The sequence below is a fragment of the Alligator mississippiensis genome, chromosome 13 (assembly GCF_030867095.1).
Source record: "Alligator mississippiensis isolate rAllMis1 chromosome 13, rAllMis1, whole genome shotgun sequence".
Lineage (NCBI taxonomy): Eukaryota > Metazoa > Chordata > Crocodylia > Alligatoridae > Alligator > Alligator mississippiensis.
This window is the reverse complement of record NC_081836.1, coordinates 53534504-53559652: the sequence shown is the minus strand read 5'-3', so window position 1 is coordinate 53559652 and position 25149 is coordinate 53534504. Positions and strand designations below refer to the sequence as shown.

General features: G+C 47.5%; 1 protein-coding gene across 1 annotated transcript; it reads left to right on the top strand.

The window, feature by feature from the left end:
* The first annotated feature begins 11280 nt into the window (after window positions 1-11280).
* KPNA7 (karyopherin subunit alpha 7) lies at window positions 11281-20449 on the top strand. The gene is made up of 10 exons (XM_006265953.4): window positions 11281-12101; window positions 13458-13592; window positions 14141-14226; window positions 15194-15462; window positions 16060-16142; window positions 16766-17029; window positions 17511-17744; window positions 18127-18309; window positions 19482-19631; window positions 20224-20449. The coding sequence occupies exons 1-10, from the start codon at window positions 12036-12038 to the stop codon at window positions 20308-20310; spliced, it is 1557 nt and encodes a 518-aa protein (XP_006266015.1). The 5' UTR covers window positions 11281-12035; the 3' UTR covers window positions 20311-20449.
* The last annotated feature ends 4700 nt before the right edge of the window (window positions 20450-25149 follow it).

Here is a 25149-nt window from a genome sequence, read left to right as displayed (position 1 = left end):
TGAGCACGCGGCCAGGCGGCCCCAAAGCCCTGCCATACCTTCCTCTGGTCTGAGCACCACAGGGTACTTCCTGCTTTGCGTTAAACTCATTATTAACAAACAACTGCAATGTCAAGCAGGTTCATTGCTCTTGCTTTCTTTCTCTCTCTACATCAGCCTTCCCTGAACTCCAGGATGTTAGGGTTGGTTCTCAAAGGATCACACCACTTTAAAACTCTTGGTGAAGTCAAGGCTGCCCGACTTCAAATGCAAGCGAATCTGTACTGGCTAGGATACACACGTAGCTCCTTCTTCATACAACCAGCTATCATGCCGCCCCTTTCTGCCTCTGTTTCCAATCCCTGCCCAACACAGGTATATGATTTCCTGCAGAGCTTCCCACCTCGCTCCCTCCCAAGAACCACGCACAGCAAGTACCTACCAGAGACGATGCTGAAAAACGCCGCGTGTTTACAAGGGGCTGGCCAGCTTCTTTTATAGCCATCCTTTTGGCCTGAGCCAGCACTATTTTTAAAAAGAAGCCAGCCCATTTAAGATCCACAAGCTCAGCTGGCCGCAGCGTTGAAACTCAATTGGCCAAAGCTCATGTCCCTCAGGGGTGATCGGTTTATGCCCTGTTTCTTGGGGAATTCTCCTTCCCTTTCTTCTCCTTATAGGGCATCTAACAAACTCAACTGCTTGCGCCCAGGGGCCTGAGGCCGAAATAGAACAGCTGCCTAATGACATATTTCTGCCTAAGTCATGACTTGCAGCCAGGTCCTTCATGCCAGGTGGCAGACAAGGGTTTCATTAGTGAAGGTAGCTCATCAGGACAAGGCAGGAGTCTGGCTGAACGGGCATCGGGGCACCAGCTATGCTTCTCAAGTGGTCCGATCGGTTTTGACAGAAAGAAGCTTCCTCTTCAGAAGAGTATCTAGCCCAAACGGTGCATGATGAAAAGCCTTCTCCATGGGGGCTGCCTGCCTGAGTCGAGTCTGGAGGCAGGCAGATACAATGTGGAGGTATAACTGCTCATGCCAGGATTGAATCTGACCCTTCTGCTTTGGGAGATGTGAAGTGTCCCCATTCGTATCCCAACAACGTATTGACTGAGAAGCCTAAGGATGACTATCACAGCACCTGACGATCACAAAATCTCATGCTATATAGCTCTGATGGAGTTCATCTAGGAGGTGCAAATCTACCCTGCCTTCTGCTTGGCCATTTAGATGTCAGCTTTAAGCGTTACGGTGCTCGTTAGTTCAGCAGGAGGATCAGGAGACTGTGGGACCGGGGAAAGAGTGAGGAGAGCCCCATTGTCTCCTCCAGCCATGGGGAGATGTGCAGGAGGGCTGCTGTGCTTGCCAACGGTGAGTATGTGAGCGAGGGAGTTTGCCAGCAACAGTGTTTGCAGAAAAAAACACATTGGAGGCAAATCCAAGGGATCTTATGGAAAGCAGATTTTGACCATGTAATGACTGTTCCCCCTAGAAACCTAATTCTCTAATGATGTTCATTCAATCAGTGAACATAAGCAATATCACAGGAGGGTACATGTCCAATCAAAACTAGCCATCCTAGCCTGAATTTTGAAAACTGAGCAGGTGTGATGAGCTGCCTGTGAATGTACTAGAGAGAGAGTCTTATTCACTAGGTCCACACGAGGAATGATTTCAATGACTGAACCAGTGTTTGAAAATCATAACAGACTCAGGATTTTTTTTACTTTCTTTAATATGGGCTCAATCCTACCAAATGCTGAATGCACCTGGCTCTTGTGGAAGATGCGGGAGTTGAGGATTGTAAAATCATAGGCAAGTAGGGTTGGAAGGGACCTCAGGTGTAGTCCAACCCTCTGCTCAAGGCAGGATCATCCCTATCTAAACCATCCTAGACAGGTGCTGGTCTAATCTATTAAAAGCTCTGGGAAACCCTTCACACATAACTACTTGAAACATCAAAACCACCCTTTGACTATCCACAAGGGATAAGGTGACTGTTAGTGTCCTGCCACTGGAAGGAAAGGAAGTAGATTGTTAAATACGGTCAGGGCCAGGCTCATAGGCAGTGTTCTGGGCGCTATTGCCAGGGGTGTTCCTTGCTCTGCTCTCTGGATGCTTCAAAAGTATCTCAGCCATAGGCAGTTTTTGGATAATACCTTGAACCAGCACATTTTTAGGGGTCAGCAACATTTTTGGGCAGAGTGCTGAAAACACCCACAACTTCAACTTGTAAGATGTTGGTGTGCCAGGGGTGAATGACGGAGGATCCATGAGGGGCCCAGTCCTTGCTGTTGTCACGTAGCCCCGGCCCCTTCCCCGCCATCCACCCCGAGGCACGTGTGCCAAGCAAAATGTCTTCAAGTGCCATACTCTGGCACCTGTGCCAGAGGTTGCCTACCCCTAACTGATTAAATACACCAGGTTGTACTGCATCCCCTGGGAAGGTGGTAGAAACTAAGGTAGACGTGGGGAAGATCTTCCTGCAGTCATTATTACCTTGCTTCCTCTAGAAAGTCAGCAACTCCAGCACTGGATGAGAATGGAGAGTAATGACTAAGAGGTTCAAGCATCCACCTAATCCAGCCAGAGACAGACCTTTCCCCTTGGGAAGATGGCAGGGTTTGGAGGGGCAGTTTTTGATTCTATAATGACTGCAGAATCAGGTCCTGAAACCTGCCTGGGGTCCAGCAACAACGACTACAACAATCATTTTGTCCGTTGATGGGGTGACTTTAAAGTCAATGACAAAAGCCCTAAGATTGATGGGAACGGGACAAAGCAACCACTCATTTCAAAAGTTTCTCCAAGGAGGAGTCTCCAAAAGGTTCTTTCTCTATGAACAAGCAGGCCTGGCCTGGCCAGCTGTAGCCTGCCATGTTGTGCCTGAATTGGCACACACTGTGAACCTAGATAATGATGATGATAACTGAGCGGGAGCAAGGAATGTAGGAACCGTGGATATGGCATCTTAGATAGGGTGACTACCTGCCTGGTGTACTGGACTGCTGAACTCCGGCCTGGGACTTTTGACCAACTGGCCGGAATTGGCCTACAGAATCCAGGACTGTCCCGGCCAAATCGAGACGTACGGTCACCCTAGCTATAAGGAATGCCCTCTCCTTCTTAACAGTATAGGGCTTATGAAACAGAGTTGAGTAGTTCAGATTCTACCCACTGGAGGGCAATGGTGCTCATAGAAAGCGACTCATTCATTACATTGTACAGTATACACTCCTTTATTATGAGTCCCACATTGCTGGACCGACACCTGCCAACTTGCTTGTCATTACTGATTATATTATACACACACTTATTTTTAACACTGCTTTCTAGAGTGCAGTGGGAATGTGTGCCCTGCCCTGGCCAGCTCTAACCAGGCTAACTACTAGTACCCTCCTGCACAAATAACATTGGAGGATGTGGTTGGGAAGCCACTGACACCAATCAGAAGATAAAAAGAGCAATTTTCCTGTTAGAGCAAGAGCCATGGGCATGGAAGACAAGAGCTGGTGTCCCCGGTCTTTCACAGGCTTCCCCATGTGCACTGCCAGCCCTGCCCTCCCTTGCCAGCGTGCTGTAGAAAAAACACATTCCCGACTGGGAAGGACTCAGATACCATTGGGATGGGGGGCACATAAGTACATTGATTACCAGGCCATAAAGGGGAAAGTCAAAGGTCCCTCTTCCTGCAGGGCTGAGCAAGAGAAAAGCTTGTACATCAAAGCACAAAGCAGGATAGTAGCAAGTCAGCATGGGCTATGGGGACTTTTTGGTCACTTGATCTCATCCCAGCCTTCCTGCTGCAGGGCTCTGCTGTTCAAGCCAACTTGTTCTGACAAGCCCTGGAGAAAGGGGAACGCCTGTACAGATGCTGCCTGCTACATTCATGGAGCTGCTGTCAACTAGCAGCAAACTGATCTGTGGCAAGTCCTTTCCAGACAGCGCGGTGGAGGCATCTGGAAAGGGAAGCCCTGCAGTTATATTAAGAGCTGGCCCCAGAGACTCTAGGATGGTTTTGCATTCGTTAGTCATTACAAAGAAAAAAAATAAGGCTGATCCTTTTGCTAAATGCATTAGCCTCATTCTCAGCTGTCGTCTGTGGCTCGGCTGAGAAAGATCATTGTACTCCCGTGAGGCAGTAGCTGGGGAAGGAAGGCACATGGGCCAGACTCTCACCAAACAAGGACAAAGATCTCTGCACCAGGCACCTACGGTCTGATCTTGTGAGATGCTGAGCACTTCCAAATCCCCTGATCAGTGCAGTGAAGGAGTCAGCTCCTGCAGAAAGCACAGTCCATGATTAATCATGTAATTAAGCACTGCAACCCAACTCACACACAGGCAACCCCTGTGCTAACATTACCTAACACATGAGTGCCTGACTTGGCCATCCTGATCTTCCTGTAAAACAGGAAATGACATCCAAAAACTTATGGTTTAAACAAAAAACCCGAACACGTGGAGTCCCGTTGCCCTTCATGCGGTTGTCAGCCAGACCAGACCCTTCAGATCCACTGCACAGACCTCAGTGGAAGTAACTGAGAGCAGTCAGAGATGGCCAGTTTCAATATGGACCCATCAATAGGTAACCCAAGACCCCATAGCCACAAACACACTCCAAGTTGCCCCTCACCAAGGATCATAAACAGAGCCAAAAAGCAGACACATCACACAACTGGCCCAAATCTATGCCTGAAGTAGACCGACCAACCAGTCCCAGTTGGCCCCAATAGGGCTCCAACCCCAATTGTATCAGTGGCCACTGGAGTTCCTCATGTCCAGGCTGTTTTCCTTTAGTCTGCCACTACCGTGTTTTGTCCAGCTCTTCCAGTAGCAATCAGGAAGAAAAACAGAAGGTCAAAGAAGGGGGTTTGTGGTCGGGGGATAGGGGTAAAACCCTGGGGTTCCCCTTAACTCTGCCTTCAGCCATCGCTCAGGTAGGGTTAGGTCTCAGCCTCAGGACATGTCCTGCTGGTGCAGTAGGGTGAGGGAGGGAAAGCAGCCTCTGGTCCTGGTTCAGCTCTACTAACATGCTCTTCCCATGAGCAGCAAGGTGGTGGTGCCCAAGGGCTGTGCTGGTGCAAAGAGAAAGTATTCAATTAATTCCTCCAAAGAGGATCCGTTTGACATGCATTCAAGATCCTGCCCAAACCCAAAGGGACATGTGAGCAGGGCAGGACAGAATGATGCAGCACAGGGAAGGTAATTACAGGTGGGCTCAGCAAGCTAATTACAAAGTCTATGGCTATGAGAAATGAAATGCTGCAACAAAGATCAGCGCTGTCCTTGTGCCTAGCACAAAGGTCTCTTTAGCCAGTGAGTGCTAGGAACGGGTAAAAGATGCACATTCAATCCTCTCCTTTTGCCTTATTGAGAAGTCTGTCCCAGCTGTAACACTTTCTAAATGTGGACTTTAAAGAGAAGAGAGCTCTTGGCATCCATCTCTGCTAGCTTGCCTTCCTGGACCATGATTTTCAGGGATGCCTAACTGAAGTTTCGTACCCAACTCCCACTGACTTGCAGGCACCTGTGAAAATCCTTCTGATTGCTATTTAATATGTATTTTCCAGAAGCATTCAAAAGCCCTTATCAGTATCAGGACTCTACAGTGTTTCACGCTGCATGTGCTCCCCCTGTCACATAGAGCTCCCAGTATAAGATCTGAGTACTTCACTGACTTCCATTCTAAGCAGCTTTACAAAAATGAGGCTGCACAGGGTGTTAGCATACATTTCAGTCTTCGCTGGTCACTCATTACCCACAACTTCTGTTGCAGAAAGCCACTGGCAAATGAATGCAACAGGTTCACTTAACCAAAAGGTAGTTATGTCTGGACCATCTCCTTCGGGGCTGATCCTGCTGTCCTGACCCAAGTTAAATCCTTGTGCAAGACTTCTGTTTGCAACTTCCTACTCCAGGGATGAGGATTCTTCCTGCCAAGCTTCAAACGCAATGCTGTCAGCACTTAGGATGCAGAAAGGGACTGGGAATTCATGTGCATCTAATTAAATTGCACATTGATTCCCCCATGGCAAAGTGGCATCTGGAGGGACTTGTTAGTTCAACAGCGTTCTGAAAACAATGATTTGGGATATTTTCTAATAGCTTCCTGGCATTGTTCTTCCCCATCTAATCAACAGTGTTTCCCATGATTTTAACAGGTGATTCGTTCCCCTGGATCTGATAATGTTCCAAAGGGCAGGTTTTGCGTGTATGTGATTTCTGTAATTTTTTAAAAAGTAGTCAGTCTGGCTCACAGTCCCAAAAGGTGGGGATCCTTGTTACCTTATTCCACGACTGCAAGTTTCTGCACATCTAAACACTCACCTTCCAGAAGAGACCCAGAGACTAAACTACAGCCAGCAGTGCGAGCCCACATTAGCTTATTTTCTGCCTAAAACTTATGAATTAGATTTTCTGAACTCTTGTGATTACAGTTTCAGCAGCTTGGTTAATCAGTGTCCTGTAGCAGAGAGAGGGGAATGTCATTAATCAATCGCTGTGTTTAAGTCTGATGTTATTTTTAAATAATAATTTTAAAAAATCCTTTTACCCTAATCCCCTCTCCTAGCTGGCAGAGAGAACGCTGCTTTCAAGTTAAAATTAGTTCCCTAATGTTTGCCCTGGTGTGGAATTACAGGCCCCCCAGGACTGCACTGGTTTTCCAAGATGCACACTTATACTATCTGGCTAATGGACTTTAACAGCTGCATTTGGCAAGTGCTGAAATACTCCCGCAACTTCCAGTCAAGCCAAGCTGTTGTTAGAATTTCTGGGGCTCAATTAGCCTGTCAGATGCACGCCTGGAGCTCCCATTGACTTTGGCCTGTGCCTCTGATGAGATAATCAGTTGGTGTTATACTTAACAGTTTTATCCACTTTAAAACCATGAGCTTCCAAAATGGCTTTAGACCTCTGGATCCAATCGGAGCGGTCTGTCTGTTTGCCAGCACAGCTATTCCCTTGTCTTGCAGGGAAATTCACAGCTCTGCCATCTCTCCTTACCAGTAAATATAGATCCTTTTGTGTTGTGTCCGTGCAACCTTCTGAATTCTGCATTTCAAAATGAATAATCCCATTCTTGGTAGGAAAGAAACAGATAAAGATACTTAGCCTTTGGCCTCTTGCCTTGAAAAAACACATACAATGGAACAGATTCTCTGTATCCATGTATCCTCCCATTAAGTGTTAGGCCTTATTATATTTTATCAACTGTATTGAGAGTCCTGAGCAAGCTTGAGCTTGGAGTTGCTGGGGTGGGGAACAAAAATGATATCACACAAAACAATAGTGATTGTTCACGGACAGATATTAGTAATCAGTATCACTGAAACTAACCTAACCAGTCAGATGCCAGATTTGGGATCCAGCTTGTATTTCATCTGCTCCATGCCTTTCTAGCCAGGGCTTTTAGCTTGGGACATTTATTGCTCTAATCATCTGAGGAGACGTAAGTGCCTAACCATAAAGATGATAAGATTAACATAACTCCGGGATTGGCTTTGTTTCCTCATAGCAGGCACACCCCAAGCATGAGCCCTGACTTGCTCTTTTAAGAGACCTCAACTAGAGGGAAAAGAAGGTCTCATATTAAGGCACTGGACTGGAGCTCAGGGAATCTGGCGTCAGGGCTGGGCTCCCTGTGTACCCTCATGGAAATCTCCCAATCTCTCTGCCCTACTAATAAAATCGGGTTAAAAGGGCTTCCTTTCTCCTCCCATCTCAGTGTCATGCTTAAGCAGGTTGTAAGGAATGGGGTGTGTGTCTGTGTGTTGGCACAATGTCTAGTACGATGCAGCCTTCGTCTTGCCTAAGGTGCTCCAGGAATCACAGGAAGATTTGAATGAATCCGATGGCTGGGAGAGAACAGGCCGTAATTGGTGTGGTGCCCCAGATGAACAGAAAACAGGAGGAACAACCAAGCTAGCACTGCTTACCTGGAAGGGATTTTTTTTTCTCTGATAAAGATCCATTTAAACCACAAACACCTCTGACAGCCAGTTTGCAGACCTGATCCTGCTGCCCTAACACGGGCTCAGAGTTGCACTGTTGTCATGGGGGTGATGTGCGTGTAGGAGGGTGGCAGGTTCAGGGGTGTCTTTTCCCTTTCGGTCCAGAAGATCCGGCCTGAAATGCAGCTGTCCCACCAGCAAAGCCCTAAAGCTTCATGACACAGGTTGCTGGCATCTTGCTCGGCTTGGTTCCCCGACTGTGTCATCTGTACCAAGGGAAACCGTTGCACTCAATTACTTCCTCTGCAGCCGCCCATTTTAATCAAGATTTGAATGCTTTTCCCCACATGCACTCACCACTGGCCAAATTCTGGGAACTTCTTAAGTCTGTTCCCAAGTGCAAGGGATTAGGACATCTAGGGGCAACCACTGGAATTAATAAGAATAATGCAGCTGCTGATGTTATGTTGATGGACCAATTTAGAATCTGCAGTAAAATCACACATTTTCTGACAGCAAGTTCCTTTGCCTTGTCCCTCTCCTAACCAGGTGAGGTTTCATTTTGCAGAAACATCACTGAATAGCTACTGCAGAATTTCAAATGATGGAGCCAGGGCTAGGCCTGCCTGTCCGGCATTATGCAGCCCCACTGCTGGGATCCTACGCGTTGATGCCTTTCACTATCAGGATCCGTCGCGGCATGCAACAACCCGAGGAGGCCTATTAAAGAGACATGAAAAGATGGAGGAGCAAGAATAGGACTTTTATCTTGAGGTTTAAAACTGATGTTTTAAAATCTGTAGTCAGTCATCAGTGAGCCAGTCCTCTGCAGCGGTGTGTGAACACCTAAAAAAAGCTGGCTGGAAAAAGAAAAAGAATAGCTTGCCGTACAATTGCTCTACTTCCTCCAAGATATAGAAAATGAACAATTCTCTCTATATTTTTTCTTCTATTTGATCAGATCTACCTGCTTGGGATAAAGATCTCTGGCAATGAGCTAATGCTATCACTTCCCCATACCTGTCAAACTGTGGGCTTTCGGCATGAGTACACATGACTGAGCCAAGGGGACGCTGTCATGTAGATTTATGGCTTTATCTCCTGTACTCTCCATTAGTTGTGATACCCTCTTATTAAGCACAAAAAAACAACATTTTTCTTAACTGATCTGGTCCTTTCCCACTTGGCAAATATTGATCTTCCCCACGTTCTCAACCCAGGCGGAGATTAACACTGCTCTTTTTGTTCCCGCCTGTAGCCTTAGCAGTCAACAGAGCTGGCATTGATGCCATCAGTGATTTAAGAAAAGCTCAGGGAAGGGGGGGTTGTTAATACATTTTGCTCGCTTGCTTGAGCTCTCTCTCGCTCTCTTTGTGCTGGCAAGGACAGAGCACTAAACAGGATGGGTCTGATTGTGCCTGGCAGGTGGACAGGAAAAGGAAAAGGCCCGGAGAAGAAGAGCCGTACAGCAGCATAACAATACATTTCCTCGCAGGCTCTTCACAGACTCATATCCTGAGGCACCTTGAATGAAGAGAAGACTCAAGGTAAAGGAACAATTGCTCAGCACTCACCTCTGTGACCTGCCAGGGCTTGCTGCCCGCCATGAGAAACTGCACCCATTTATCTTACGGTGTCACTTCCAGTTGAGTCCGTTATTGTGGAAAGTTTTGTGGCCCTTTTTATTCCAGTTTCAACCAGACTGATTGTGGTTTTGCTTAAAACAGTTGGGAATCAACTGAATCGAAGGAGAAACAAGCTGCTTGTGAACGCTTGCACTGGTTGAAGTGAATCAGATTAAAAAACAACTGAGGTTCAGTTCTCCTTAGTAGGCTAGGCCAAAGAACAGAGGGAATGCAACTACTGACACCTGCATCTTACCAGCACTGATGTCCGGAAAGGTGTTATGTATGGGTGCTTTACTGTCCACGAAGAGCAGATTTAACCTGCAAGAGCCCCCCAGATATTCTGCTGGCAGTATATTTGGTCACACGAAGGGGATTTGGACCGGTGGTTTCAGGTGGTCGGAGTATTTCATACATGGCCACGCGGATCTTCCCTGTCATTTCCATATCTTCACTCATTCTGGGTAATTAGCTAGGCAGCCAGGGTCAAATCTGCTCCCATTTATAACCCTTCAAACCCTAGGGACCAGCCCTGAAATGCTAATTCACCCACCACTCCTCACTGTTGTTACCTCCCTTCCAAAACTAACTAGACCCGTCTTCCCCCACAAGCCAGCCCGACACCCTGCCTGACTGCCTGAACATCCTCTCTCCCTCCCCGACAAAGATGTCAAGTAATTGAAATGTAGAATTTTAATTAAATATTTTTAACTCTCAGCTGTATTCCATCCCCATTTAGCGAGCCCTGTGCCTCCCACACCCCCATGCTCTTCCTAATTCAGCTGAAATTAATGTGAATATTTTCCCCTGTAACCGCCACCTGCATGGTTGATGGCTGTCACCTCTGCACAGCTGTGGGAATAGGCTTTTCTTTGTTTACTGCTTCTGCAGAGCAAACAGAGAGAGCACAAAGCAAGTTTTATGGAGCCCATCAAAATGGGCAATTAGGAGCTGTTTGTTTCAGGGTTGGTTTTTTTTAAGGATGCCTTCAGGAGGCTCCAGTCCCAGGAACTGACTACAGCAGTATGGGAACCAATCCCCCTGCAAGTCATCCCTTTAGAAGCGGTGACATTTCAGTCTCCTCTAAACGTCTCTGGAGCACGGTCTGCCTTGCACCAGCAGAGCCAACGGTGCTAGGGGCATTCAGCCTGGCGCTCACCCTGCGAGGGGTCTTTAGAGCTGGGGTGAATGCCTGTAAGACTATCAAATATGCCTTTAGAGCTGTGATTCTCAACCGGGGCCCCCTGAGAATCTCCTCCCTGGGGCACGAATGGGGTGAGGCAGAGGTCTGCCAGCTTGGCGCAGGCAGTTGGTGCCCAGCCCTCCACCCTGTGATCAGCAGCTCCTCTCCCACTTGCAGCCTCCAGCACTTCAGGCTGCCGGCGCGCCCTCCGCCCTGCTGCACCGGGGCTGTATCCATCGGCGCGTTGCCCCGGCGGCGGCGTTCGGAGCCAGGTGTATCCGAGCGTTGCCATGGCAAAAGAACGTCTAGCACTGAAGGGGGCGGGGCCGCCGCGGGGAAGAGCCAATCCGGGAGGAGCAGGGAGGACAGGTGTAGCCCCGCGGGCCATAAAAGCGCTTCCTCTGGGGCGCAGCGTAGCTGGGCCGGGGCTGGGCAGGTACGTGGCCGCCTCCTCTTCTTCCCTGGGGTTGGGAGCATGAAGCAGCTCCCTGGGGCTGGCTGGGAAGCCTCCCTCTGGCCCCACGTGGATGGGGGTGACCTGCCTGTTCTGCCTTGGGCTGAGATGGGGTTGTCTCTCCTGGTAGCCCAGCCTCTGGCTTCCCCTGCAGGGTGGCCTTAGCTAGGAAGCTGGTTCTGCATTGAGATGCTTCAAAGGGTCAAGCTGAGATGGCCCCTCGCTGGGTGCAGGGTGTGAGGGCTGCTGTGTTTGCAGGCTGAGGAGGCTTGGGGCAAAGTTGCCTTGATCCTGTTTGCCATTGCCCCCTTGGGTGTGTGAAATGAGCTGCCTGTCTGCTGGCAGGATGGGGGAGGATATGAGACTGGCCACAGCTGCGGTGCTCTGGTGCTGGTCCTCTAGTAGCATCTCAAGGACTTGGTGTTTCTGGTGACAAACACAACCATGGGTGCTAGTGCACCGGTGCCTGCCTGGGTAGTGATGAAGTGCCACGGAGCTGCTAACTAGCAAGATGCCCCAAGCCCCTGTGCGTAGAAAGCAGTAAGTGACCTTGGCCACCTGTAGCCAGATCAGTCCAGGGTTTAAAACGTGGCTGAACTAGAGTGAAATGTGCTGGGAATAAGGCTTGAAGCGGCACTTGTAGCTAGAAGGATACAAGATTTACTATCTCTGCTGGTGCCTGTGGCAGGTGTAGCCTCTGCCTGTAAATCAAGGCAAATCTAGCTTGTTTATCCAGTTGTTGCAAAATGGAGCGGTAGTCATTCAAACTAAACCTGTTGTCTTGGATCCTCGCAGCAGGTGAAGCTTTGAACTCACTTTTATCAACAAACAGCTGTAAAGATGCCCAGTATGAATGAGCAAGATGAGCGGATGAGGAAGTTCAAAAACAAGGGCAAAGATGCAGCTGTAAGTAAGGGGGGAAGGCTGGCCTCAAATCTGTGGTGAGAGGTGATGGCAAAGCATCTCTTCACTGACATCTTTACTGCTTGGTCTGAAACGGTTGCACCTCCTCAAGGCATGTTGTTCAAAACCTAATCATGCATGATCTGCGAGGGGAAAGAAATTGTGCACTGCACTTGGAAAAAGAGGGAATAAGCTGTAGCTATAATCCCCAGGAGACGGACTAGCCCTCTTCCTGCTAGTGAAAATTGGGTCTATGAACTTGTACGAGGTAGGCTTTGTTTTTTATGTGTGCTGGATAGGAAGTCTAAAACCTCTAGGCATGAATTTGTGGAGCAACAAACCAATTGGAAATAAAACTTCTTGCTTGGGATGCATCCAACCAAGAGGTGAGGTCAGTTTGTTCTCTGCCTATGCTGCCCCCAAAACAAAGATAGTTGTATCTGGGGATGAATGATCACCACCTCTGTCTGGAAGGTGATCAAGGAGCAGTGATTAATGACCACCAGAGCAGCTAGTCAGCTTCTTCCGGTGGAACGTGAAGGCTGCGTCCGCACAAGCACGGATGTTCCTTTTCCCCAGGGACAAGAAGCAGTGGCGCAAGGTCTTGACCCTAGGGAATGCCCATGCTATGTGCCCTCTGGCTTGTGGCAGGTTAACCTGGGTGGGGTAGGGGAGGCTAGGGCCAGCACAATTGCTGCCTGCAGCAGCTTTACTTGGGAGCCTTGGGGAATTGCAGCTGCTGCACTTCTGCAGCTGGAAGCTTGGCCAGCAGCTGGAAGCTTGGCCAGCAGCCAGAGCATGGCTCTGGCAGGCCAGGCTCCAGTTCTGGGTGGTATGTGCTGTTGCCACGTGTGCCACCCCACTTTTTTCCGTGTAGATTTTTTTGACCCCAGGTCAACACCCCCCACCTCCCTCCTCATGCTGCAAGGTAGCTGCACAGGGAATGCCTGAAGGTCTGCAGTGCTGCAGGCTGCCTGGCTGTGGATGTCTGGATGCAGCCAAAGAGTCCAAACTTAGGCTGAAATTCAAACTGCCTAAGAAAAGCAATGCAGGCTGTGCTTTGAAATTCAGTCCTAACGCCTGCATGTACAAAAAGGCTTTTAATAGGAGAGAGGCAAGGATTTCTTTAGGTAATACCTTTTACCAGACCAGCTGCATAGCTGGGATAGTTAGGCAAGCTTTCAATTGCAAGCCATTCTTCTTCAAGTTACTATGTCTGGCATTTGAAAGCTTGTCTGGCTGTATTGGACAAACTGCAGCATTGGGATAGAAGATGGCACCCAAAACAACCCTTGCCTCTTGCATAATTCCTAGACAAGTTCCCTCTAACACTTACAATATGACTTGCTTCTCTCCTAGGCTATGAGGCGGCAAAGAGTGGAAGTGAATGTTGAACTGCGAAAGGCCAAGAAAGATGAACAGATCTTAAAAAGGCGAAACATTACTATCACTCTGGAAGACAGGCTCTCTCCAGAGCAGGAGAAGAAGGATGCAGTGAGTAAAAGGGACTGTTCTCCAAAAGCAGTTTTAACTGTTTGCTTCAATAACCAGAAAACTTGCCTAGTCACTAGTCAGTCTGTAGTGCTCACTGTATAGTCTGATCTACTCAAATCCTAGTCTAAGTGACTGTTTAGACTGGCCTGGCTATGAAACTCAGCATTTGCAGACTTTATGGTCTGACCCAAGTTGCACTGGAGACCTTGCCCTGGGAAGACTAGCTGAAGTAAGCAAGGACCTACAGAAATTGTCCAAGAGGACTAGCCTTCCTGTTGGGACTGCCTAGAACTCCAGCCGGTTGTGAACCAGCAAGAACATAGGCTGGCCTCTTAACTTTGGCTGATGGTTCCAAGGCAGCGGGATTTCCTCGGGGACTTCAGGCTATTTCCCTGCCTGACAAGGGGGCTTTGACTTTTGCAGATTCTTCTGAAGCTTAAGGGCTGCTTAGATGAGAAGTTATGACTTGATCTAGATCTGAATGCTGACAAAGATTAATGGGAGATTCGGGCTCATTATTTGATTCCAAATTGTGTTTCTCTGTGCAGAGTGCTCAGCTTTCTTTGGAGGAAATAATCAAAGGTGTGAATGCAAAGAGTCTGGAGATTCAGCTGAAGGCTACTCAGGCAGCCAGGTATAGAAACAGAACCTTTTTGGCTTGGAATAAGCATGTTAATACAGTATAATGCCCATTGTGTCCCTAGTAACTTCTGCCAAAGATGGATTCCTGTTCAAATGTCTTTCCTTGGATAACCTGACAAGGGATGACTAGACCAGAAGGGTACTCTGGTGGCTTAGGTTTGGTCTAGGACAGGGGTGGGCAAAATGCGGCCCTCCAGGTCATTCTATCTGGGCTGCAGGACCCCTAAGAACTTTACAGAATTAATATTTATCTGCCCCTGGGTGCCTATCATGCAGCCCTTGATGGCTTGCCAAAACTCAGTAAGCGGCCCTCTGCCCAAAATAATTGCCTGCCCTTGGTCTAGAGACCCAAGTACAAGCCTCTAGTCTATACCACCACAGACTTCTGTATGACCTTGGGCAAGTGACTTGGCCATTCTCTGTTCCCCATGTATGAATTGGTGCTGATGGCCCTTAGAGAATGTACACCCCATTTTGAGATGCTCACAAACTAAAGGGGCTGTGGGGAGAGGGAAAGGGGAAAGACTACTAAATACCTGAAACTGGGGGAGAGGGCTGGGGCTAGGGTTCAAAGGCTACAGAGCCAAAACCATGGACTAACTCCAATGCTAGTCAGTGATATGATGATGCTTCTCCTGTGTGGGCCCACACACAAATTCTAGCCTTGACAGGAAGGGGGAAATACTACTGCTACTCATGACTGAGAGCATGTTGACCCACTGCACAGAGCCATAGGCACAGCATGGCCTCTGCTAGGCTTGCTTGTTCCTTGCAGTCGCTGGAGGCCTGGCCTAACCCAGGTGCTGAACTCTGCTCTGCTTTGTAGCTTGCCTACTTGTCAAGGTAAATCACTCCAGTTGATCTTGCTGTCTGAATCTAAATTGTGGGGTGGTGGGTCTGCAGTACATGGATGAGTGGAAGGGAAAACTCTCATACAACGTGCCCTGTTCATCCCACAGACGAATGCTGTCCAGACACAGGAACCCACCTCTCAATCAGATCATAGAAGCGGGGATTATCCCCAGACTGGTGGAGTTCTTGAGCCGTAATGACAACATTACCTTGCAGTTTGAAGCAGCGTGGGCGCTGACTAATATTGCTTCTGGGACATCTGACCAGACTAGAGCCGTTGTGGAGGCGGGGGCTGTCCCAGCTTTCATAGACCTCCTGTCCTCTCCACACATGCATATCAGTGAACAGTCTGTGTGGGCACTGGGCAATATAGCAGGTAAGACACCCTCATGCTTCCATGATGGTAACCTGTGCAACAATTCCCTCCCTAGGCCTCTGAAACTTAGCATGTAAATGGTAGGCACAGCTATTGCTGAGTTGGTGCCAGGGAGTTGGATATTGCTGGGGGCGGTTTTTGACTTTTTTTTGCACGGGGGGGGTGTTTTGTTTTTAAGACTGTAAACACCTAATTAGTTATTTCCTCATACTAGTCATGCTTATACCAAAACCCTCTGGCATACTGGTACTGTAGCACAACCCAAGGTCTGTGAGGGTTGTTGGGTCATGAAGGCAGGATAATTCATTTAGCTTTAAACTGGTGCTATTTTTGTTTGCCCCCTTATCAACCTCACTTCTGAGAAGAGGGTGTGTGTGGGGTGGTGGGGATCCCCCTTTTCTTGCACTTCACCTGAGTCTTGATCTAAAGAAAGCTGCTCAATCATTCCCCCCACTTGAGAATGAATAATTATGGCTGTAGTTATTGTACCAAATAAGCACTTCATTATCTATTGTTGGCTTACACTGTAGGTAGAGATACAGCCCACATCAGATATTTATTCTCTCATGCTTCAAACTGTTCTGATCTTCTCCACAGGTGATGGTCCCCTGTACAGAGACTCCCTTATCAAGTGCAATGTGATTCCCCCCCTGCTGGCTCTGGTGTCACCTGCTACTCCAGTAAATGTTCTACTAATTCCTTGAATTGGTAGCTGTAACTCGCATGAAATAATGGCTGACCTGGGATTAGTAATTTCTTGTAACAAAGCCAAACCTTAACCCATTTGTGTCAGGTAGGTCAGGCTGTAATTAGACCAGAACTGGGGACAAGACACTTGGAGAAAAGGATCTCTTTCCCTTGTAATCTAATGGTTACTCTTACTACCGATTCTTCTTTCCTCCAAGAGGAGCAAAAGCCACAGATCCCCACATCCAGATGGGGAATTCTATGCCAGTTAATGCTAACTGTCCAGTACTACACTTCTGGATTCTCCTTTCTGTACCCCATGTCTTTATTCAAAAGGATCAACATTTTGACTGGAAATATTTCTTAAAGATGAGATGAGACAAATAGCAACACCAGTCTAAAATCTCTTGTGTTTATCTTGGTTCTGTACCAAACAGACCCAGAAGCAAGATATCAGCATGAGGAGAAATGGGGTTCTTAAGCCAGCACTCAATACCTTTATTCATTTTTTGGGAAGGAGTCCTAGAAGGGAGATCATGCAGGATCTGCACTGCCAGCTGACTGACTTGCAGAATGTAGGTTGTCAATGTTACATGACCGCTTTCTCTCGTTTCAGATTGGGTTCCTACGGAATATCACATGGACGCTGTCGAACCTCTGCAGGAACAAGAACCCGTACCCTCCTCTGGAGGCAGTGAAGCAGATCCTGCCAGTGCTCGTCTGCCTTTTGCAGCATGAAGACAAGGACATTCTCTCTGACACATGCTGGGCAATGTCCTACCTGACTGATGGATCCAACGATCGCATCCAGATAGTGGTGGACACTGGGAGTCTTCCAAGGCTTGTGCAACTCATGGCCAATCCAGAGCTGATGGTTCTGGTAGGTTAAGAACATGCCTGTGGAAAGGCAGTGCTTGTTTTTCGTGCCCTCGGCTCTTTGAGAGCAGCCTTCTGTGACCAAGGGAAACCTTTAACAGCAAGAGCTCTCCCTTCTAGAACCAGAACTGAAATGTATCAAGAAGCAGTATACCCACCTCCTTTCTGTTGACTGTAACAGGAATAAGTCTGGATGTAGCTTTTGCTTCTTAAATCATTCCCTTATTTTTGCTTATCGGCACTGACTGCCATGTAATGAGCCAACTCTAAGCATCATGCAGCCCACCGTCATAAGAACATGTGAATATGCAGCCATAATTCAACCTTAGTAAGAGACCAGTCACTGACTGGAGTCCTCTGTTGGCCTGTCAGTAAAAGGAGAGACGGCTGTTGAATGAGGGAACTCTAGGACTAGCTCACATTTTGGCAGAAGTCGCTTGGGGAAGCAGGAGTTGCCTTAGCTAACTAGTATCTTCCCTTTCTAGACTCCTTCTCTACGTGCTATTGGGAACATAGTCACGGGGACTGATGAGCAGACTCAGTCAGCCATTGATGCAGGCATCTTGGCCATTCTGCCACAACTCCTGCGACACTCCAAGCCAACTATACAGAAGGAGGCAGCATGGGCACTCAGTAACATTGCAGCAGGACCTTGCCGGCAGATCCAGCAGCTTATTACTTGTGGACTGCTACCTCCTCTGGTGGAGCTGCTGGATAAGGTGAGAGGACAGTATGGGGGCCGAGGTGGGGTTTCCATTCCTGTGAGAGCTGTGTGGAGTAACTGCTTCCTGGTCATGGAGAGCTCCTGTGTTGAGATGCCTTTTGGACTAGGCAGAATAATCCATGCTTATCATACACTTGATGTACTGACTTGCATGCCGTGGAGTTGCAGAGGGGGCTGATGCAGCTTTCTTGCATGCCTGTTGTAAAGCAGCTCAATGCAGCATTCCCTCCTTCAAAGCCTATATCCAATATGTGGCTTATTTCAAGAAGCGTGCAGCCTTTGTTCTGGTGTCGAGGAAAAACATGAAAACCCGTAGGAGAGGTTGTTATTAAAAGTAAGTATTTAATATGGAAGCTCCATCTGTGCCTATTTTGCAGGGAGAATTCAAAGCTCAGAAAGAGGCTGTGTGGGCAGTGGCCAACTTCACAACGGGAGGCACCGTGCAGCAAGTGGTGGAACTTGTCCAGTCTGGGGCTCTCAAACCTCTGCTCAATCTGCTTTCTGCCAGAGATGGCAAAACCATCTTGGTCATCCTTGATACAATATCAAACCTCTTCCTGGTAAGCTCTTTACTCTCCCTCGCCAGTAAGCTGTGCCCTTTTTTCTAAGGGACTTCCCGAACTTGTCATGCCACACACAGCCTATTGGTTCTGCTCTAGGAATGGGATGTAGGTGTCAGAGGTAACATGAGCACCAGTCTGACTCTCACTGATAGTGAAATATCAGGTCTTTAGAACAACAGTGCAAAGTTTTTGATAAATCTAGCACTGCCTTCACTTGGCTGCAGTCTGTTTAAAGCTGTGATTCTCAACCAGGGTGCCATGGCACCTGGGTTGCTTTGAAAGCTTTTGAAGGGTGCCATACCATGTTTGCACTGCCAGGTGTGCAAACATTCACAAGATAATCCCAAAGATCCTGAGTTCCCTGCAACAGAAGAACTGCTACATCTACTTTTTTCTGTAATCAAGAAAACAGTGACAACTAAGAGCTGGCACTTGCCAAGAGGTGTCTTGAGGCTGGAAAGGCTGAGAACCACTGCCTTGAAAGGCTTGCTCTTGATGGAACAAGATTGGTAATGCAAGTTAATGTGGAGTTGCATCCAGCTGTGTGTCAGTATTATCCCACCTCTGGAAATGGGGAGTAACTTGCTGGTGTTACTTGCCTGGCATGTTTACACAGCACAAACTAATGCATCTCCCCAAAAAGCACAGATGAGACCAACTGGTTCCAGCTGTTGCATCTGTCATTGTCCCTTCTGAGCCAAGTACCTTAGTGTGGCTTAATGATTAATAAGTAATTGAGCTTGGATGCCCTGTTGTGGCACTGAGAGCAATTAAATGGCTCATTAGTCAAGCGGAGTATCTGGATGCAGGCTTTTGTTTACACTGCACTGGCTCTGGAACTTGGGCATATCCATGCCAGCTCGGGTACCACTATTAGCTAGTCACAGTTGACGCTGAGCTCCCTGAATTACCCAAGTACTGACCTTGCTTCTCTGGCAGGTGTTGCAGTGTTTGCAGCCACAGCTACCTACCAGCACTCAAGCTAGCTTCAGTGTATATACTAGACTACTCTGGAGGGTAGACATACCTTGGAGTCTCCATTATCCTGCATGCCAGATAGCTCTAGGACAAGATGTTCAGCTAGAAATTAGAGTGATTTATATAGCTTAAGTAGAGAAGGGAATGTAATAATGTATTCATTGCTAATCTCCTTGTTCCTGTGTTCACAGGCAGCAGAGAAGCTGGGAGAGACGGAAAAGCTCTGTGTCCTTGTGGAAGAGCTTGGTGGTTTAGAGAAAATAGAGGCACTGCAAACCCATGACAATAACATGGTCTATCGAGCTGCCTTGGGTCTCATAGAGAGATACTTTGCTGGTGAGGTATGTGGATTGTTTTTTGGTTTGTTATATCGCTTGATGGCCAGATGGGGAGAAGAGTTGCCATGTGTGGCTCTTTGCATAGTGTTTCTGGTATAGAGCCTGTTTGGCCAGGCTTTAAGGAGAATGTAGGAACTGCACCACTGGTCAATCTTCAATTCCTGCTGGGGCTCACTCAGGTTACAGGTAGCTTTTAGCTAGTGACCCAAGACACTGGGAACTCCAGTACTTGAGTTAATCTTTAACTTGACTTCCAGCAAAGTCAGCCAGATAAGCTCTTGCTTCTGGTGTCCCAACCTGATCAGTGAGAGAGGCATGGAACAACAGAGTTGCTCTGCGGAGGTAGTTGCCTTGCTGACCAATTCAGGTGTTCTTCCCCAGGCCTCACAACACAGTTAACTTGGGTTTTTCCCTGCTACAACCAACAGCTCACTTATGCATGCATCCACTGACTAACTTTCATTACCTAGAATTGGGAGGGTAATAGAGTTCAGGAGAAGGGAGAGACAGAGTTGGCTTTTGACCATTGCTGTGAATGGCTAACCTTCCCATGCAAGCTCAGGTGAGGAGTATCCATCTCTCCATCTCTCCCTAGGAGAATCCAGACTTGCAGCCAGAAGCTGACCAAGACAGACAGACATTCAACTTCTCAGCAGAGAAACAAGATTTCTATGACTTCTGAAAACGGAGCACTGAAATGGGGGGGAGGAAAGGGGGTGAGGGGAAGGTGCATTCTACTACCTGCTCTCTAAGGGTAAAGGTGAGGAGGGTCTTTTTGTATTTCTGAAACATAGCAATAAATCTCACTTTCTGGATTTGTACTATTAGCTTCCAAAGTTTCCTTCCCAACTTGTGTGGTGATGATTTATGCAGGGTTTGTCCTGATTTTTGTAACAAGACATGAGACCAGATCATACATTTTGAGGTAAAGGACACGGATAGAAGACTTGTATGATCTGTCTTGCAGAGAAACTCCTCTGCATTGTGAGCTAGGTTAGAGGCTTAGCTTAGAAGGCTTTGAGCATAAGGAACTAGTTTAATTCCAGCTCCTTATCTGGTCACTTGCTATAAAGCTCCCAGACGATAACCCTGGAAGTATCTGAAAGCACTGAAGAGCTTTGTCTCAGTCTGCCTACTGTTGGTAAAACACTCAGTCCATCAGAAGAGGGAACACTTCCTCCTCTTTAACAGTTGCAGGGGAGATTCCAGCACTTCAGAGAACTAGTTTCTCAATAGCTGATCACCTGTGTCTGCATCTCATCGGTATCTCTCCACAGATGAACTGGGTCCTTGTGTGCACTGGGAAAGTGTCTGCTACAGTGAGGACAAACTGACTTCTTTTGAGGAGCAGCTGCATGAAAGAATTTATTTTTCCCCTAACGATACTTGGGGAAGATATATCTATATCTTTTTAAACCTCTATACCTTAGACTGGGAACAGTAGCTCCATGATCCTCAGGGTGAGATGGAGGTAATTGCAGTCCAAATCTATGCCAAAGTGTGGTGACAGAGCTGGTTTGAGCTGGTGTTGTGCAAAGTGGCACATGTTATTAATAACAGGGTAATATAAGCTCTCTAATGCAATTAACCTAAGCAGTGGCAGTAGCTGGTGAAAGACTGGACATTGCCAAGTGTTGTAATTAGCCACGTAGAGATTTGGTCCATCCCTGCGAGTCCCAAGAGGGTTCCTGTTTCGGAGACTGCCTCTGCTTCTGAGGTGACTGTACAGCTCGGCCTCTCTTACTGCTGGTGAGGTTGCACAAGCAGGTGCAGTTAAGGCTGCTCATGCAAGGGCCTAGAGGTCTGAGGGAATCTGATTTCAGAATGGGTCATGGAAGGTGAATATAAAGGAGGAAAATGATCCTTTGACTGATTAGGAAACTAATGGCTGGGCTGCTAATGGCTCTGCTTCAGTTCAGTAGCCTGCAGGACCCTAAAGTGCGGTGGTATAGGCTCCTCCAGTAGATGCCCAGAGCTGACACGAGCTCCCTGCTTATCTCCTATAAAGCAGGTTCTGCTCCAGGACACCAGGTGTTTGGGCAGAGAACAGTTAAACCTCTCTGCCGATAGGCATATCCTGTGCTTGTGAGATCTCAGCTAGACAAATAGCCATTTGGATTGCTCCAAGGTAAAGTGCAGCCTGGCTCTTCTCCCAGTGCTCTTGCTTGAAAAGACACCCTTTTGGCAAAACCTGCCTTTTTGTGGGGGGGGGGGGCGGGTGTGTGTGTGTGTGTGTGTGTGTGTGTGTGTGTGTGTGTGTGTGTGTGTCCTTCCCACTATTGCTGTGCCCTCTTTCCCCCAGAAGGAAGCTACCTTGCCTGGGTGGTAAGGAGATAGGATGTAGTTGGGTTTAATAAGCAAGGGGCTGTTGCTGAAGTTCAAATGGCTTTCATTTGGTTTAGGCCAGATGTGGCCAACCTGCACTAGACATGCCACAAGTGACACGGGCAGCCTATGTGGCACACAGCAGGTCATGGAGGGAACAGGCAGCACGGCAACAGGTAAGGCAGGGAGCAGAAAATGGAGCAGCAGGAGTGCAGGACAGGGAGCAGAAAGCCAAACCATCAGGCAGGATAAAGGATTGGAGTGGCATTCATAGAGGGTGCAGAACTAATTTGTGGTATGCCTCCCAAAAAGGCTGGCTCCCATTGCTTTAGGCCAGGGGCGGGCAATTATTTTGGGTGGAGGGCTGCTTACTGAGTTTTGGCAAGCCATCAAGGGCCACATAACAGGCAGCCAGGGGCAGATAAATATTAATTTTTTTTTTTTTAGGGGCCCCATGGGCCAGATAGAATTGCCTGGCGGGCCGCATCTGGCCTGTGGGCCGCATCTTGCCCACCCCTGCTTTAAGCTATATTTAATATGGGGCTGCTTCAGCCCTACTGCACAGGATTTGTAATCGCTTTTGCTGCAGAGAAGGACTGCTCCATCACTGAGGCCATGCTGCCATTTCTCTCTGGGAGGTTGTGGCTCAATCCTATGGGCATTGCAAACTTTCATCCCCCTAATTCAGCTGACACTGGCATGGATGTTGCAAGTTAAATTTTTAAAAGCAGAAACTTCTTTTAGCAGAAGTGGGATGCAGTGGCAGCAGATGAGCCTTGTGACTTGCTTGAGGTGGGTCTAAACATGCAATGTCAATCGCAAGATGCATCTTGCATGCCTGACTAAATCTGGTTGGAGGACTACATTATTTGTAATGGGATATGATGGGGGGGGGGGGGGGGAATTTTGGTTTTGGGCAGCCTTCTGTTGAAACATTCAGCTGTTAAACAGAGTACAAGCCAGCTTGCCTGCTAGCTGCAGGGGCTTTGAGGGGCAAGGAGGTATAGTCATAACTGCAGCACCATGTAAGGATTAGATAGCAGCCTGATCTTCTAACTGCAGTGGAAAATGTGCTTGCCAGCTAGTGGCTTTGACAGTGAGACTGAGAGGGTGCAAAGTGGTTATGTTTGAGGGTGGGGAGGGGACAGTGTGATGCAGCTCTCCAATTGCTTCTCGGCCCTCCCTAAAATCTACTGTAATTCAAGACTTTGTACCCCATTCAGGTTTCCTTTGGGGGAGAGGAAGAGTCTTCTTAATTCATATACTATAGCCTGGGTTACAGACCTAATTTAGCCTGGAAAATGTGATGCTAGTATCTCCCCTCATTATTTACCTTGCTCTAACAGGAGAGTTAATAGGGCAGAGACTTGGCATGCACATGCTGTCTGGTCTTGTGAGAGGCATACAGTTTTAATCATGTGCGTCATATCTGAGGATCATTCTACCCTGTTGAATATTAAAATGCTGGGGCATGGTAAATGGTCCTAGATTTATTTGTTTTATTGCCAAAGCCCCACAGCAAATCATTAAATTTGTGTGATTAAGGGGATGCCTGAAGAGGTCGTCTTAAAACAATTATATATACTTTTAAAAATCTTGTTTCTGCCACTAGGTGCATAGAAAAAGGCTCCTCAGCTCAGCTCAGTTGTGTGCTCCTTGTGGTATAACACTGACAAGGTGGCTGCTGCATCTGGAAAATATTGTATTTCACCAGGTAAAAAAGATCTGAGGGAGATGCTTCTCCCTGGTGTAAATGGATATGGAGGTAAGGAGCAGATTGCAGTGCAACTCTGCCTTGATATTAGATTACTGCAAGGCGCTTGGTGGGGCTGTGCTGTTCTATAATCTCCCACCGGTGGTCTGGTGGCAGCAGAAGTGTTAGCACAGATTGTCTGTCTGGCGCTCCCGCCACTACGTAGAATAGCTCTGGCGGTGGCAGCAATTCTAGATGACCTGGAACTGGTCTGGGTTAGCACTTCTACCAAGACTGTCATTGGAGACTTAAGATGTGCAAGGTAACCCAGGCTCCCATCACTGGACTTCAGTTTAGCAAGGAATGCAGTTGGCCATATACCAAATGCTGCCTCATTCAGATGGCCTATTCCATGGATGGCTGCCCAGTGTCTCCCAAGACTAGATAGCCTGCTATGCCTACAGGCATCTGGCACTGCCCTCTTATTCATCCATCTCTGCTTACAGTCATGTTGTAGGTAGGTATTTCCACCTTTACTACAGCCAGTTAAACTCCAGCTGCACCAAGTCGAACTCGGTTGAAAGAGGAAATTCATGTGCTCTTCCCTAAATGAGCTAGATTTTTTTTCACTCCATTTCCCTAATGGAAGTACGCATTCATTTGTTCCAACCCTTTCAAATGACAGGAGTTAGTAAATGATCACCAGAAGGCTTCTGCCTGTAATTTGCCAGTGCAGGCAGGTACAGTGATGTACCCATTCAGGGTTATCTTCCCTTACTATAAATGACAATTCAGTGGGTAAGGGGACCTCTCCTCCAACTCTTCCTTTCCAATCCCAAATGAATTACTCTGCCACCTGAACTACACCCTTTTATTGTAATTTGCTTGCCTGGCTGGTTTTCAGCTGTGTGCAAGTGTGACTTATATTAAACATTTTTCAGAGGATAAGTTAAGCCCTAGAGTGGAGTTCAGATGCTTGAAGTATTAGAGAGAAGATCCAGACTTCATGCACTGCTTTATCAGATATACATGATCAATGAAACAAGAAACCACAGCAATACTAGAAAGTCTGAAAGATAAATCTTAAAAAGGAAGGATTTGAATGAATAAAAGCCAAGCAGTGTGCTTTACTTTGCCTATTGCACCTGAACCTGTTATCTAACTTTACAGTCCAAGGTAACTATAAATTTATGGAGTCTTCCTTTCACTGCAGCCAGTAGTCTCCCTGGAAATCGCAGCGTATTTTCCTCCCTGTTCTGCCTGAATGACATCCTATATATAGAGAGAGATTCACAGAGTTGGCTCAGCAAACAGATTGTAACATCTACAGCTATTGTACCTCCAAGTGACAATCCACAGATGAAAATAAGCAGTGAGGAAAATCTGCTATTGGGAGACAAGGCATTAGAAACCAGCATAACATATGTTCTGGAAATCAAACAGCAAGAGTTTGGGGTTAGTCATAAATATCCTTGCCTTGCTTCTCATTCCTGAATATGCTTA

What these genes read in the sequence shown, in the direction of transcription:
- KPNA7 (XM_006265953.4), top strand. Translation starts at nt 12,036, where the DNA reads ATGCCCAGTATGAATGAGCAAGATGAGCGGATGAGGAAGTTCAAAAAC. An exon ending in ACAAGGGCAAAGATGCAGCT is followed by an intron (nt 12,102 to 13,457) that starts GTAAGTAAGGGG and finishes CTTCTCTCCTAG; the next exon opens with GCTATGAGGCGGCAAAGAGT. An exon ending in AGCAGGAGAAGAAGGATGCA is followed by an intron (nt 13,593 to 14,140) that starts GTGAGTAAAAGG and finishes TTCTCTGTGCAG; the next exon opens with AGTGCTCAGCTTTCTTTGGA.